Source organism: Atheta coriaria, unplaced genomic scaffold, assembly GCF_025399875.1.
Source record: "Atheta coriaria isolate IRGN ID8LTWV9N9 unplaced genomic scaffold, Caltech_Dcor_3.1 hic_scaffold_6_pilon, whole genome shotgun sequence".
Taxonomy (NCBI): Eukaryota; Metazoa; Arthropoda; class Insecta; order Coleoptera; family Staphylinidae; genus Dalotia; species Dalotia coriaria.
In genome coordinates, this window is record NW_027045448.1 from 6,465,273 (window position 1) to 6,479,726 (window position 14,454).

At 35.3% G+C, this 14,454-nt stretch overlaps 1 protein-coding gene across 1 annotated transcript in view; it reads left to right on the forward strand.

Annotated features, from left to right (window-relative positions):
• Positions 1-14,454, forward strand: part of LOC135794283 (SCY1-like protein 2) — a 30,657-nt gene that overhangs the window by 10,848 nt on the left and 5,355 nt on the right. Inside the window, 9 exon segments of the mRNA XM_065305497.1 lie at positions 3,506-3,795; positions 3,797-3,860; positions 5,336-5,456; positions 10,332-10,427; positions 10,994-11,139; positions 11,941-12,022; positions 12,025-12,070; positions 12,734-12,848; positions 13,730-13,875. Coding sequence (XP_065161569.1) covers positions 3,506-3,795; positions 3,797-3,860; positions 5,336-5,456; positions 10,332-10,427; positions 10,994-11,139; positions 11,941-12,022; positions 12,025-12,070; positions 12,734-12,848; positions 13,730-13,875 — 1,106 coding nt within the window.

A 14,454-nucleotide genomic window follows, 5' to 3' on the forward strand; every position in this document is an offset into this window, starting at 1 on the left:
AAAATAACGCCGCATCTATTTTCGGTGTTGTGCGGGGGCGTAAAATATGAGCGCCGGTGCGAAATCGTGGGTGAATGATAATAACATCAAAATGTGGCAGGCAAATTTCATAAAGTGCAGAGAGGAAATTACACGTTTTATTACTTACTTTCAGTTTTAAAATTACACCATAAAAGAAAACATTTATTTTCACTGTCAAAAAGTGAAACAACTAACGCCATCTTATTGCAATTGCATAAAATAAAATGCATAGCATATACCTACTATACCATAGGCAACCAATTTTTCATTCACCCAAACACAAAACTTTATCTGTGTTTATTTCCATCCACACAGATTTAATTAGTTTGACGTTGGTTAATTGTTTCGTGCGCACAATTAATGCAATATCGAGCGTCGCGACGCTCTCAGAGTACACTCACTTTCATCTCGACGTGCAATATTTGCATGCAGTATGTGCAGCATGCAATTAATTACGTGCGTCAACTGCCTGTTGCCGCGTTGCCGCCTCCTCTCTCCAACTCTCAGCGAAGGCGTAGGAGGAAATTGAATCGTACAATATAATGCAAAATGCAAACACAATATTGTATTGTCAAGCGTCAAGTTATTAATTAAGATAACGATTTGCACCTCGCGGGGACACACAGCCGAAGCAACTGGTTTATGGCGCTGGCGGTGGATGATGATGAAAGGTGTTGGGGGTTATGTTGCCTTTGGTTGATTAGACACGTGGCGAGGTCGCAGCCTGCACTGGTTTCAGCAATGTGGTCAAACCGGACGTTAGTGGCGTCATTAACAGCGATGCTATCGCGTGATTACAGCTTGATATTAATCTCCAAACATGTCATCATGTGGATCAGGATGACATTGTAAATAAGGTTATGTTAAGATTTTATTTGGCAACAGCGCAATTTGTAGTTTGATGCAATAATTAACATAATTTAGTTGCTGGGTCTTCCATCCGAATGATTATGGATTTGTATCGAATGGGCTTTGAAGAGCCCCGAGTCTAATAGGATTGAATCTTACTGGGTGCGGTTTGTTATCGTTCGATAATCACCGTTCGCATGTTTCCGCACATCCGGCGCGACCTACTTCAACCTATATTTCCTCGCCCACGTGTTTACGTTCAATTTTACCCACATTTCCCGCACTCAACGCCATTGCCATTTCCGATGCTTCTATTAAATTGGTGCTTAATCTTACGTCCTTCGATTTTGTGCCTCGATATATACAGGTGTATCCTTAATTTGATGTACCTTCCTGCATGAAAAATATGTCAATGTGCATAATTTGTATGCAGTCGCGTTTGCGGAAATCATGAATCAAGTCCAGGTCAACAAGTTTCATTCGGAGCTCATTCGGTATTCAACAATTCGCGGAATTTCGCTCGTAATAAATGTCGGAACGTCAGCTAAACGCGCCAGGTATCAGCGTGTTTGTTACAAATGAAGTTGCGCGCACAATGCGCGATGAAAGTTCAAAAGTTCATTCAAAGTATTGTCAATCGACGGCAGCCGCTGTGAGGTAAGAAAGGACTCGGAGCAATCCTGTTCCATGGCTTTGGAGATGGCTGGTGAGGAGCATGAGGTGGAATTAGGCCGAGGAATTATGCGTGCTCTGCGAATCGAATCGAATTTCATTGTGCGCCAAACACGCCGTCGAAAAATGATGAGATTCCTGACTTTCATTCTGAATAAGGATGAAATTTCTAATTTGATACACTTTTTTACATACAGTGTGGTTAACAGGCATCAAAAGCAGGAATTTAAAGAGTAAATTTACAAAAGAACTTAATAAAATTGTTAAATTTTACACCAAGTGCGTAAAATGATACTTTTGAACACTTTTTACATCATTTTCGGGGAAGTAAACATCAATAATGTCATTTTAATGCCAAAAGTTGTTTTTTCTTTAAATTTTCGCCTGCTGTTGACAAAACTGTCAAAAGTAAATTTAAAGGTTATGTAACTGTCATAACCAAATGACAGATCATATATCTCCCCTATTTAAATTTCCAGCACGTACATATTGTATATTTATAAATAATATTCAGTTGACGATATGTATCAAAATTGAAACCAAAACGCAAGTGAAACCAAGTGAATAAATTTAATCCGCATTAAAAGTTATGATACGGTTTTCTCATTAAAATGTAACTGGATAGCAATTTGTTTATATATCTCTCCATATATATTACACACCACGAACGGAATTGATGATAAATAATTATAATATTGTTTGCACTGAAACAATTACTTAGTCATGCCGGAAAATGTAATTTAATTCCGGATTACAACTTACACCGACCGTGGCGCTGGAAATTAAGTTAGAAGCGTTTCGTCTTGAGCCAAAGGGCGTCAACCCAAACCGCACCACGGCATATCTCTCACTTCCAACCCAACTATGAGCTCGAAACTTACTGTGCTTAACTCAGAATTACACAGCAGACACTATGCAATTACTCGTTTAGACATTCCGCGAAATTGCTGTAATTTTCAACCCGGTAGCAAGTTATCTGTGTGCTGCCATCTGTTAAACACAAGTTGAGAAATTTTGATTTGAAGGTTATTTCAATTGCAATTTATATAAAAAAGAGGTTTTATTTAATCTGAACGTGTGCAAACGGATATAATTAATTTCACTCTGCGCCCATTTTTGTTAGATAATTAGATTATGAGCGAGGCGAGCGCGTGGAAAAGTTTTCGCCGCGCATGATGAAAATAAATTTGCTCTGTAGATTAACTACGTGGCTGGTGAAACTTTCATAAATTTATTATGTATACTACCTATATGTCAATTGTAGATGATAAAAAACTTCTAATATTAGTTCTTTTTTCGTTTAAATACAAAGAAAGTAATTTTATGTTAATATTTACTTTTTGGGTATGCTACGCTAGATGGCGCACTAAATACTCAAAAATACACGATCATTGGCTTTATATGATCTATAGAAACAGACGAATGCTTTTATAACCTAAAATTATGTTGTTTTTAGACAGTCTTTTGCTAATAAAACAATTTCTACAACATTTACACAATATATCGAAGCTTTAGAAGCACAAAAAGTTAAAAAAAGTAAATTAATGTGTTTATTAGACACCAAGTCACATAAAATATGACATAACCACAAAATGAAGCTGTCATTCGAGTTATGTAAAGACATCAAATATTTATTGACACGTATGCTCTATAATTTGCAGTCTTTTCATTAAAGTATAGAAATATTCTTCGATATTCTTTTAACAACTTGTTTTTATACATCAGACGCACGTTAACATGACTTTCCCATATAAATCCACCAGCGCGTTGGATGAAAAAAGGAGTAAATATAAAAACCGATAATGGCTGATAAATTGCCCAGTTTAGTATGTGTATTAAGCGCCTCCGCTTCCACCGTTTACTCACACCCTTCCACAACGTGTAACACGCAACAAATTTCCTCTATATTTAATGCGTGTCGTTTTAATCTTCAATAAAAAATGTGATTTTCATCATGTTGCAGGAATGTTCAGTGTTTCTCTTCGAAAAGCGCTGCGCAGAGAAACTGCATAAACCAAAACGCAAGGAAACAGTCACGGAAATCCTCCGCTCGTCCGTGCGACAATTGGAGCGCTTTCGCCACCCGAAAATCCTGCACGTCCTGCATCCGATCGAGGAATGCCCGGAGACGTTAGCGTTTGCGACGGAGCCCGTGTATGCCAGTTTGGCAAATGTGCTGGCGCATCATCAAGAAATGAGCTCAAATCATGGGGTAGTTTGCCTCCGGGGCGTCGCAGGCGCCGCCTCCGTCACCGCGACCTACCCACGCGAGGGAGTACAACTTTTTGGACATTGAGTACAAATACGGGATTTTACAGGTGAGCATATGGACATACTGTATGCATTTGATTGTTTTATGTACTTCTGCAGCGTTAATAGATTGAGATGGGACGCGGAGATAAAACTTAAGCACTTGTTGCACGGTTATTACGTAATTACAGGGTTTTACTCAAGTTTATTAGGTTATCCTTACTGGTATAATACAAATTTATTAGGTTTTGGTAATATTTTATCGATAAAATCATTATTAAAGTAAAATATGAGCATTTTAATGTCTAGGCCATAAATTTAAAGCTAAACTTGAGATCAAAAAATAAAAATTTTCAAAATAAATCAATATATTACTAAATTGTTCACTAAGTGCGTAAAATGATACTTTTAAACACTTTTTACAAAATTTTCCGTGAAGAATTCATCATTAATGACACTTTTTATGCTTAAAAGTTATTTTTTCTTTAAATTTTCTCCTGTTGTTGACAGAACTGTCAAAAGTAAAGTTTAAGGTTATGTATATGTCAAAAGTGAATGATAGATAATATATTTGCCCTGTTTTTGTTGATATTTTAGCGATAAAATCATTTTTATAGTAAAATATGAGTAATTTTATATCTAAGCAGTTAGTTTAAAGCAAATCAAGCAATCAAAAAATGAAAATTTACAAAAAAACTCAATACGAGTATATTACTAAATTGTTCATTAAGTGTTCAAAAATATACTTTTAAATACTTTTAAAACATTTTCCGGATAGTCTACATCAATAATAACATTTTTCATGATTAAAAGTTATTTTTTCTTTGAATTTTCTCCTGTTGTTGACAGAACTGTCAAAATTAAAGTTTAAGGTTATGTAAATGTCAAAAATGAATGACAGATCATATATATGATCTATTTTTGGTGATATTCAAGCGATAAAATCATTATTAAAGTAAAATATTTATAATTTAATGTCTTGGTAATGAATTTAAAGAAAAACTTATTTTCATTATTAAAATTGAAATGATTTGATTTGATGATGATATAGTTTATTAAATAATTAAAATTTAATAGAGTTGCAGTAATGATTTCTGAATAATTCAAGAGCAACAATCCCAACAGGATTATCGAGCTTAGCGCTGACAATCCTTCTGTCTGGGCGAGCGCCCGACGCCGTCGACAGCCGCCTCCCATCGGGACGTCACCGGGGGCGGCTTCGCATTTAACGCGACCTGCCCTAATCCACCGCTGCTTCGAGCTGGGCTTTTTAGTCAACACGTGTCTCGAAGGATTTACACGAATAGTTGCAGCCTCTCAGCCTCTCTCGGCGAATTAATATATTCGCTATATTCGCTAATAAACAACAACCCTTTGCAATTTATGCAATTTACAATGAATAATTTAACATTTATGAATGATTTTTTCTTCGTTTTTATTTTATTTTATTTTATTTGATTTTTACACTGTGTGTGTGTGTTTGGTTGTGTGTATTGTAGCTAGTTTGGTTAATTTTAGTGTGGCGTTTGCTTATCGATTCCAGATAACGGAAGCGCTCTCCTTTCTGCATTATTCGGGTCATGTGCTGCACAGGAACGTGTGTCCGGCGAGCATCCTCGTCACCAAGAAGGGCACGTGGAAATTGGCTGGACTCGAATTCACAGGTATGATGCGAAAGTGTTACAACCGCCATTTCTACCAACACCAGCGCGAATCTATTATGTACGAGTGTAAATTATTGAAATCCAACACTCGTATACGTTTGTTTAATCACACTTTAATATTTAACGTATCGCACACGCACAGCTGGTGGGTATTTAGGCCTTTTTTTCGAAGTACATTAAATAGCAACTGGGATGAGAGTTTTTATTATTGATACTAGGCATATACAAGGTGTTTTTAATCGGAAAATTGCAAAAATGTTGAAATTTTTGATAATTTGAGAGAGTTTTTGATGTTTTATAAGTTTTTGTTTGTAAAATTTAATTGCAAACTATACATAAGTTATAAAAGTATTAAAATATATATATTTTGTTATTAATTGATAATAGAATCATAAAATATAGGGTGTAATAAAAAAATTTGCAATTTGCAATATTATGCAACCCATTATACATGCTTTTAAAGCAATTTTAACCTAATTAAATGGCAAAGTTGAATTTTGTGTAAAATTCTGATGATTTGATTGAATTTCATACGCTTTATGATTTTTTGTTTCTAAAATTTGATTGCCAACTATACATTAAAAACATTAAAATATATACATTCTGTTATTAATATGCCAGAGAATCATAAAATACCGAGTGTAATATAAAATCAGCATTTTGAAATATTCTGCAATCCATTGCACGCGCTTTGAAAGCAATGTAAACTGCAAAAGTTAATAAATTAATATCTTTGGTAAAAAATATATGAAACTGCATTTAAATTAAAAAAGAAAAACGCTATATACTTATATTAAACATTTTTAATCGTACCATTAAATTATTTTAAATGCAAAACTTTAATTTTGCTTTAATATTTTGTACTTTAATTTCCTTTTAAATTTAAAATTAACTTTGAATTGAAAGCGTATCAAGCAATTTAATTGAATTGAATGGAATATTTTTGAAATATTCAAATGAATTTTTTATGCGCGTACTGAAAAATCAAGTTCTTCCTGTCAAAACAAATCCGATTTGCACTGCTCGAAAATGCGAGCAAAAAAATCAATAATCAAGTCAATTATTTTTTATGTAACCATATAGGTACATGAAATTGTTCATTAGTTCTATTTTACATTTAGGAACATTACTAATTATTGCTTGTTTATGAATACTATCGTAAAAGTTTTTTTCTTTAAATTAAAACTCAGATTTTTAATTATTTCATGAAAGTTCAGTAAAATGCACTATTATCTGGATTTTTTGTGAAAATTGTAGAATTTATAGTTTTGCTGCGTTGAAATTCTATTATTTTGCCAAATTTTTGCTTTATTTCATTGTAGTAAAAGAATAGTGCCATTGCAATGCCCATATCAATGACAATAGAACAAGTCATAAACGAGCTAGTAGTCCAACAGTCAAAATCTGGCATTGAGTATAAAAATGTGAAATTCATGCGCCTTTTATGACCGCAGCTCGACTCCCAATCGAAATTCTATTAGCGTGGCTCTTTTCCGTGCAAGCAGCCGGCAGAGGAACGCTTTAAATTCAGTGCAATAAAGCAATAAAAAAGCGTTTTACTGAAGCACTGCGCGAACTCTCGCGCGCGGCCCATAATGGACGAAATGGACGCGAGCGCTTTGTGCTTTTATGTATGAAACTTTAATCACTCCTGGATTCATTCGGCGTGCACAAGTGGATTTCCCTCTTTTTCTTCAAAAAGCAGCTGCACAAACACCACCACCATTTGTGCAGCCCGTAATCAGGTTACAAAGGCTCATTTTCCACGAGAATACATTTTCAATATATTAATTTCTCATTTCCGAAGAATTTTTGGAGAATTTTTCTCAACATTTTTACAAATAGCAATAAAATGCTTGAGGCAAATGAAAAATGGAAACATATCAACTGATGTTTGGATAAGCGTGCAGTTGCCTTGACTCTCCTCCCTGGAGAGACAGAAGCGGAAGAGATAAAAGGACGAAATTTGCAAATTCGCAGGGGCGCACTGCGCGTCAAACTGGAATGACTAATTAACTTGTTCGACAATAGCGCACAATCGCACTGCCCGCAGGCGCTACGACAGCCGGACTTTTCCACGTGCGGAAGTTGAGATACTCCTGCACTCTCCCAGTAGAGAGTTGAGTTCAGTTCACTGCTGATCAAATTGTCGATGGTTTTACTCCAAAGTGCAGTAAATAAACAATTGCGTGTTTGCTGCTCTAAGCTGTAAGCTATACTAAATCCCGGCCGAACTAGACAAAAGCTTCGTGGAAAGTTTATTCGGTGTTTTTAATTTTTGCGTCGAGTGTGTGCGCTTGTTTTGGTCGGCGACTGTAAAGTGACCTATATTTTGTATTGGATGAGAACAGAAGCCACGCCACGCCGCAAACGTACGTCGCACATCGCACATCCTGGGGGTGCGTTTCAATCGATATGCAGAAAGGCGGCGCAGCGCTCCCACCTGTCTGCTATCTGCGTGTTTGCCACGTGGATCTGCCAGCCAATATTACAATTTAGCCTAATTACATGTACACACACTTGAAAATTGGAAATTTTTATTTTATTTTTGTTTTTTTGGTATTTATGCGCATAATATCAAATTTTTAACAGTTTTGCAAAAGAAATATTATAATAAGTTTTATGATTTAACAAAAGAAAGAAAAATGGCTTCTTTATCTTTGTTAGATTCGGAATTATGACAATTTTTACTTCAATAGTCAATAGTTAAATGTTTGTGAAAATGCGTGAAAAACGTGAATTTCAATTTAATTTTACATTTTTTTTAATTTTTACGCATGTATTACAACAATTTTAACCGCTTTGCAAAACAAATATTGTAATAAATCATAAGATTTATCAAAGAAATGGCATCTAAATCTTTATTAGATTCGGAATTATAACGATTTTCACTTCAATTGTATAAAAATTTAAGCATTTACTTCAATTAACCTAACAGAATAATGACTAGAAATATAAAGTTGTTCTTATACACGTTAAATGTCCTATAAATTTTTATTTATTGAATTTTAATATGAATTATGCCTATAAAATCATTAAAATTATCGTAATTCAAAGTTGACCCAGTTTTTACGTTTAATTAGACGCTGCTTTCATAATTCTTTTTAATATGGCTTAAGTATTACTAAGAAAAAGGCAAAGTTTAAGTTTTCCTTTTAATAGTCTTTAATATTATCTTCCCAGAAAACGTTAAATCATTAATTTACCCTTTTTAGTTTTTAAGTTATGAGGCATCAAAGTAGAACATCGCAATTATGAGATTTAAAACGCAATTTTCTTAAATTTAAATTATTAATCAAATAATTTATATAATTTAAATAATTTCATACACCTTTCTACACTCTATTTTAAATTGTTTATAAAAAATAGTAAAAATTATCATTCTGCTCTTTTTACTCCCGGAATTAGATGAATTTAACCTCGTCACTAAGAATTTAAAATTCCATACCTTCCCGGTTATAAGTAATTCAATAAGAACTCTTCCGTATTAAAATGAACCTTGATTCAATTAGCTGTAAAACAACATCCGGTGAAGCGTGTCACACAATCGCCCAGCAAACAATCACACCGTAAATATGTAAATACAGCGAAGAGTATTAATCATCAAAACACACAAAGACTGAAATTTCAGTCTTGGCACAGGTCGCCAAGTTTCGCAATCAATTAAAAGTCTAATTAATATGTCACGGCCGCGCTGCTACTGCCTTCGGCGACCGGATGGCACGGTGTTATTTTTAGCCGGAGCTTACGCCCACCTGTTTTTGGCGATACGGAACCATCAAAGGGAAAATTTGTCTCGCCCAACATCACAACATCAACATTAACGTCATCAAACTGATTTAAAGTTTTTTTTCCTCTTTTCTACGAATCGAGGTTATGTTGTGATGATGAAAATTTATAAAAAATTATGACCACAAAGTTTTTTTGCTTTTAATATACATCTACTTCAATTAGCAGCGCATTCTTCGTTTTTTCCTCATCTTCTTCTTATCTTGGACTTACTTCTACTCGTTTGATCATGCTTGAAAAACTTCTCGGAAGGTAGAAAATGGAATAAATTTCCTGGACCGAGACGTTTATTGTGGTCGTTGGAAATTTTTCAATGGGAGCCTACGCGGGTTTTGTTCGCATAAAAAAGCATGAAAAAAAAAAAGAAATGACCCGGGCAACCAAGCAAGAAGAGAAGAGGCTATTAAAAACCCCAAGCAAAAAAAAAAACATCTCTGCAGTTTTCACAGAGTCTGTGTGCGGCCATCGATAAACCGCAATATTCTTTTTCTTTATCAAAATCGTTTAATAACTCAAGTCACAAGATTTTTCTTTTGATTATCTAGATTCGTACCCGGCGGCGCTATGAATTCATAAAATAAAATTTATTCCGAAAATATATTTTAATTTTAACAAACATTTTTACATAAACCTCAAATAACTCAACGAAAAAAGCACCGGCGATAAAATGAATGAAAGCACGAAAAATAAATATTCATGTATACCTGAAATGAAATGCAAGCACAAATGTGTGTATTTAGTCTGCAAATAAATTAAAAACACCCAAGCACAATAACGAATTGCCGCGATGCAAACAGCACCAGCCGGGGTAAAAAAAAACAACAAAATTTCAATTAAAAATATTAACTCAAGCAAGTTATGTTGACATTTTTACGTATTCATACTCAACAAATCCGCAATTTACTTTTTTGATTTTATTTTGATTGAATCTAGGAAAGGACGATTTTGATTTATGCCTCCTGTGGACTTTAAATAGAACAAAATTGCACACAGCGCTCTTTTGGTTGTAATTTGTTTCGGATCGCACGAGCATGTTCCGCACCACATGACGCAATCTAACAGAATCCTTTCGACGATGTGTTGCAGAGAGGGTGAACGATGTGGATGGCGTTGAACCCGTGCCCTGTCAACCGTGGACGTCCAGATTATCGAAAATGGCTCAACCCAATCTCGACTATACAGGTAAACAACTAATATATATTGTTTAGTAATTTTAGTAACAATAGAATCACAAAAATCAGAAAATTTTATTATTTTTTTAATAAATTAAAGAATACATGAAGAATTAATGGAATTTTTTTGTTTAAAAAAAAACGCGAAATTTGGAAAACCGCAAAAATATGTAGGATACCATTGAAAGGAAATAACTCAACAATGACGTCACATCCGCAGTCAAACTCAATTGGATTTTTTACATTTTCTTTTGTTTTCATTGAATAACCGTCAATTTTTCATTTTTTAACTCAATATTGACGTCATAAATCAAGCCTTCATTGTGATTTTCCGTAAATTTTAAATTTTGAACTCAAAACTCAATTTTTTTACCATCAAAACCAACGATTTCTGAGAAATGTAATTCATTTTAATACTTGTGTATTAACATGCATTTTATGACAGTTTTTCATACCCATCCATTATTCCCACTGACCCACTGTGTGTGCAACAAGTGACATTCGATGTTGTGTTTTGGCCTTGTTTCATGCGGTGTGCGTGATTTGTCGCCTGTTGCGTGCTGCGGTGCGACACAGCCCCCGAAACGCAAACGCAATCGATATGCAGCATACTCAGCGACATGTTCTCGCTGGGGATGGTCATCTGCGCGATCTTCAATCAGGGCCGGCCGCTCATCCAGGCCCAGCACTCTAGCTCCAGCTATTTGAAACAACTCGAATTGGTAATCTAATGTATTTATAATCTCGAAAACCTAGTAAAATATGCGAGTTTTTAACTTTTCACGCGTCTTAAAAGTTATGGCATTCAAAAATGTTCACACGCGAAAGTGCACGGCGAATCCGATTATGAAACTCGCTCTGCTGCATTTGATGTCTTATTCAGAAGTGTTAGCGCTGACGTTGCACGATGAAGACGGGTGAAAAAGTTTTCGGTTCGTGTTATGCGCCATTTGCGCCTTGTGCAAATTACTTGAAAATCAATTTTATTATTCAACTTCATAAAATGAAAAATTCTTTTTTTCCTTCAGTAAACGTATCTAGGCAACCCAATGAACACACAAACATTTCACTTGCATTTCTTGCATCTCTCTTCATTAATATCGTAATTAATTGTTTATTTTGCATATTCATAATATACACTTATTGTGTTCTCTTATCGATTTAATTAACTTATACGCGAAAATTTCCAAGTGCGTTTTGTTCATACTCATAAAACTAAATCAAAGTCGCTATTAAACTTGAACGGAAGAAAATAGAGGCGAACGTACACCAACGCAAATTTAATTAACTTAATTAAGCGCGCATTAATTAGTCCACTTTTGTGTTTTGCGTCTTGTAACGATCGCGCTCGAGGAAGTAGTGCAGCGCGGCGGAATTTTTCCGAGAAATATTTTAAATGGTTGAGCGAATACTCTTCAAAGAGGAAATGAAAACAATATAATAGTATTAAAATATTCCTCTCAACCTGATTATATAACAAGGTCAAGTTCAATAACAAAGATTTTTAATTGGGTGCTTTTTAGTTAGAGGATCAAGTTCACAATATACTGCCACGAGTGCCGATACCGCTGCAGGAAGCGACGGTGCGCCTGCTCAGCAAGGACACCGACAACGACCCACGGCGCAGTTGCTATCGCTAATCAAATATTTCAGGTACCTAAGTAAATAATATTTTGTGTATTGTGTACCAAAGGCCGAGAAATGGTTCCTAAATCAACAAACATTCTTTACACAAAAGAATTTTGTAAAAAACTTCATTATAGGTTAGGATTGACGTCTTTATAACCTAGAATGTCAGCTGTCACATTTTTGACAGGTTGTTTTATTCATAATTCATCTTTGAATAAAATTTGCTTTACTTAGACTGGCTAGACATGCAAAACAAATAAAAAAATGAAACATGAAAACCACAAATCGAAAACTAAAAGTTACAGTTGCAAAGTTGCATGCGCTCCCCCAAGCGTAAATCGCGCATTTTGCATTTCGTGTACATTGTACAGTGCAGAAGTTTTGATAAGGTTATGTAGATTTATCCAGAGTTTTACTCTGCAATTTATTTAGCATCAAATGGGATTTTCCACAACAAAAACTTTCTAAACGAAAACTAATATTTACCAACGTCAAAAACAGTTTGTGTAGTTTTATTTATTTTTTTATCTCTGTGCGTTGATGATTTACGCCCTGTTCGTTATTTATACTTGTATTGAATTCGAGGATTGCGGATGATTGGAATTGTTTGTATGATGGTTGTAGGAAGGCTTGAAATATCCGTTTGCTGCTTACTTATTTATGCCCTATTTTCGTCCTCATTTCCAGCGATCCGGCCGTGCACGCGTTGCAATTTCTCGACGTCATCAACATGAAGGATCCCACGCAGAAGGCACACTTTTATCGCAGTACTCTCAAAGAAGCGCTACCCTACGTCCCAAAGGTAACACATATTATAAAAAAAGCACATATTATAATAATTAATGTTAAAATCGCACCCCGAAAATATTTTACTTCCTAAATTTCAATCGTGTGAAAATATTATCCTTAGATCGCTTGCTTAAACACTCCCCAAGATGGCAATTCATATAACTTGACATAAATATTTTTCTTTAATGCGAAACGTGCGCAGAAAACAAATTCCGTCGATAAAACTTCCACGCGCTTGCTTCCCAACTCCTCCAATTCACATCAAGGTACTCAAAAATAAAAACACACACAATACAAACACGAAAAATAATGAAAACGGATCGAAAGAAGCATCCTCTTTATGTCATGCGGACTTAAAACCAGCGTTAACTTTCCATCTCGACGAGCACTGAGCAAACATGCGGTAGGACAAAACTCAAGCAACGCTCGAAACTTTTGAACAAGAAGATTGAAGTACACCGAAAGTAAAACGGGCGTGAAAGGACCCAAACTGACTGAAAAGCAAAAAGCAGCTGGAGAGTGTACTCCAGACATAATCAATTGTTGCCTTTCTTATCGTTGCTTTTAGTGAAATAAAAATTTACGACATCTAAACAGTTAATTGTTAGAAACCAGAACAAACACTAATTAGTTAAGTAATTTTCTAAAAAAAAGAGAATTTTTTTAAAAATAAACTTGATAGTTTTATTCTATTTTACTTCACTAAAGCTTTCCTGCATGAAACTTGCAGCGTCTAGCTGGAATAGAAGCTTAAGAGTAAAACCCTTAGATATTGCATAACCAGGTCCCAAACGTGCCCATCTTCTCTGCGTCCAAAGCCGTAAAACTCGAATCGTTTTATCCACATCTATATATATATCGTGGACGGCTTGTTATTATAATTCTATTTTGTAGAAATTGTGGTATCAGCACGTCTGGCCTTCGCTGCAGCAAGAGATGAAGACGCAGGAGGTGCTCGCGGCAGTCCTGCAGCCAGTCCTCTACTTAATTAACGAATCCACAATTGAAGAATACGAACACATCATTCTTCCGTCCTTTAGGTAAGAAAAATTTAATTTTTTTCTCTCTCAAAAGTTTTTTTCGATTTAATTTCATCTGATTTAGTAGTTAAGATGATTCTTATCGTGTCTATTACGAAATGTGCTGATGCCGCCATCGTTGTATGCAAATACACTCCAGTGGCGGAGAAAATTGCGGGCGCAAACAATTTAAATCGTCCTCCAGCATCCACTCGCTGTTTACGCGACGTCGTCGGCAATACCGCAACAAGCGCGATCTTACATTAATTATAATCCAGCCACCAACGCAGCAATCGTTAGTTGAGCTTACGCGGCGTAATTTTGAATCGGCAGCCTCGGATCGGATCCAGAAACGGAGTCAACTCTCCACGCACAACTCGGACGCGGGGATGAGGACGCGTGTAATCCCCAGCACGACTAATCCCTTAACAAATTCGATACACATCCGAGCACACAGATTTGCTCTGTGTAAATATTGACGATATCAACAGCAACAGGACGATGAGCGATGAACGTCTAGGAAATTAAAATGCGCTTGCGCATGCTTTAAATATTCTAAAAAGTGTTTTTTTTTATAGAAAAAAAAATGAAAAAATTGTT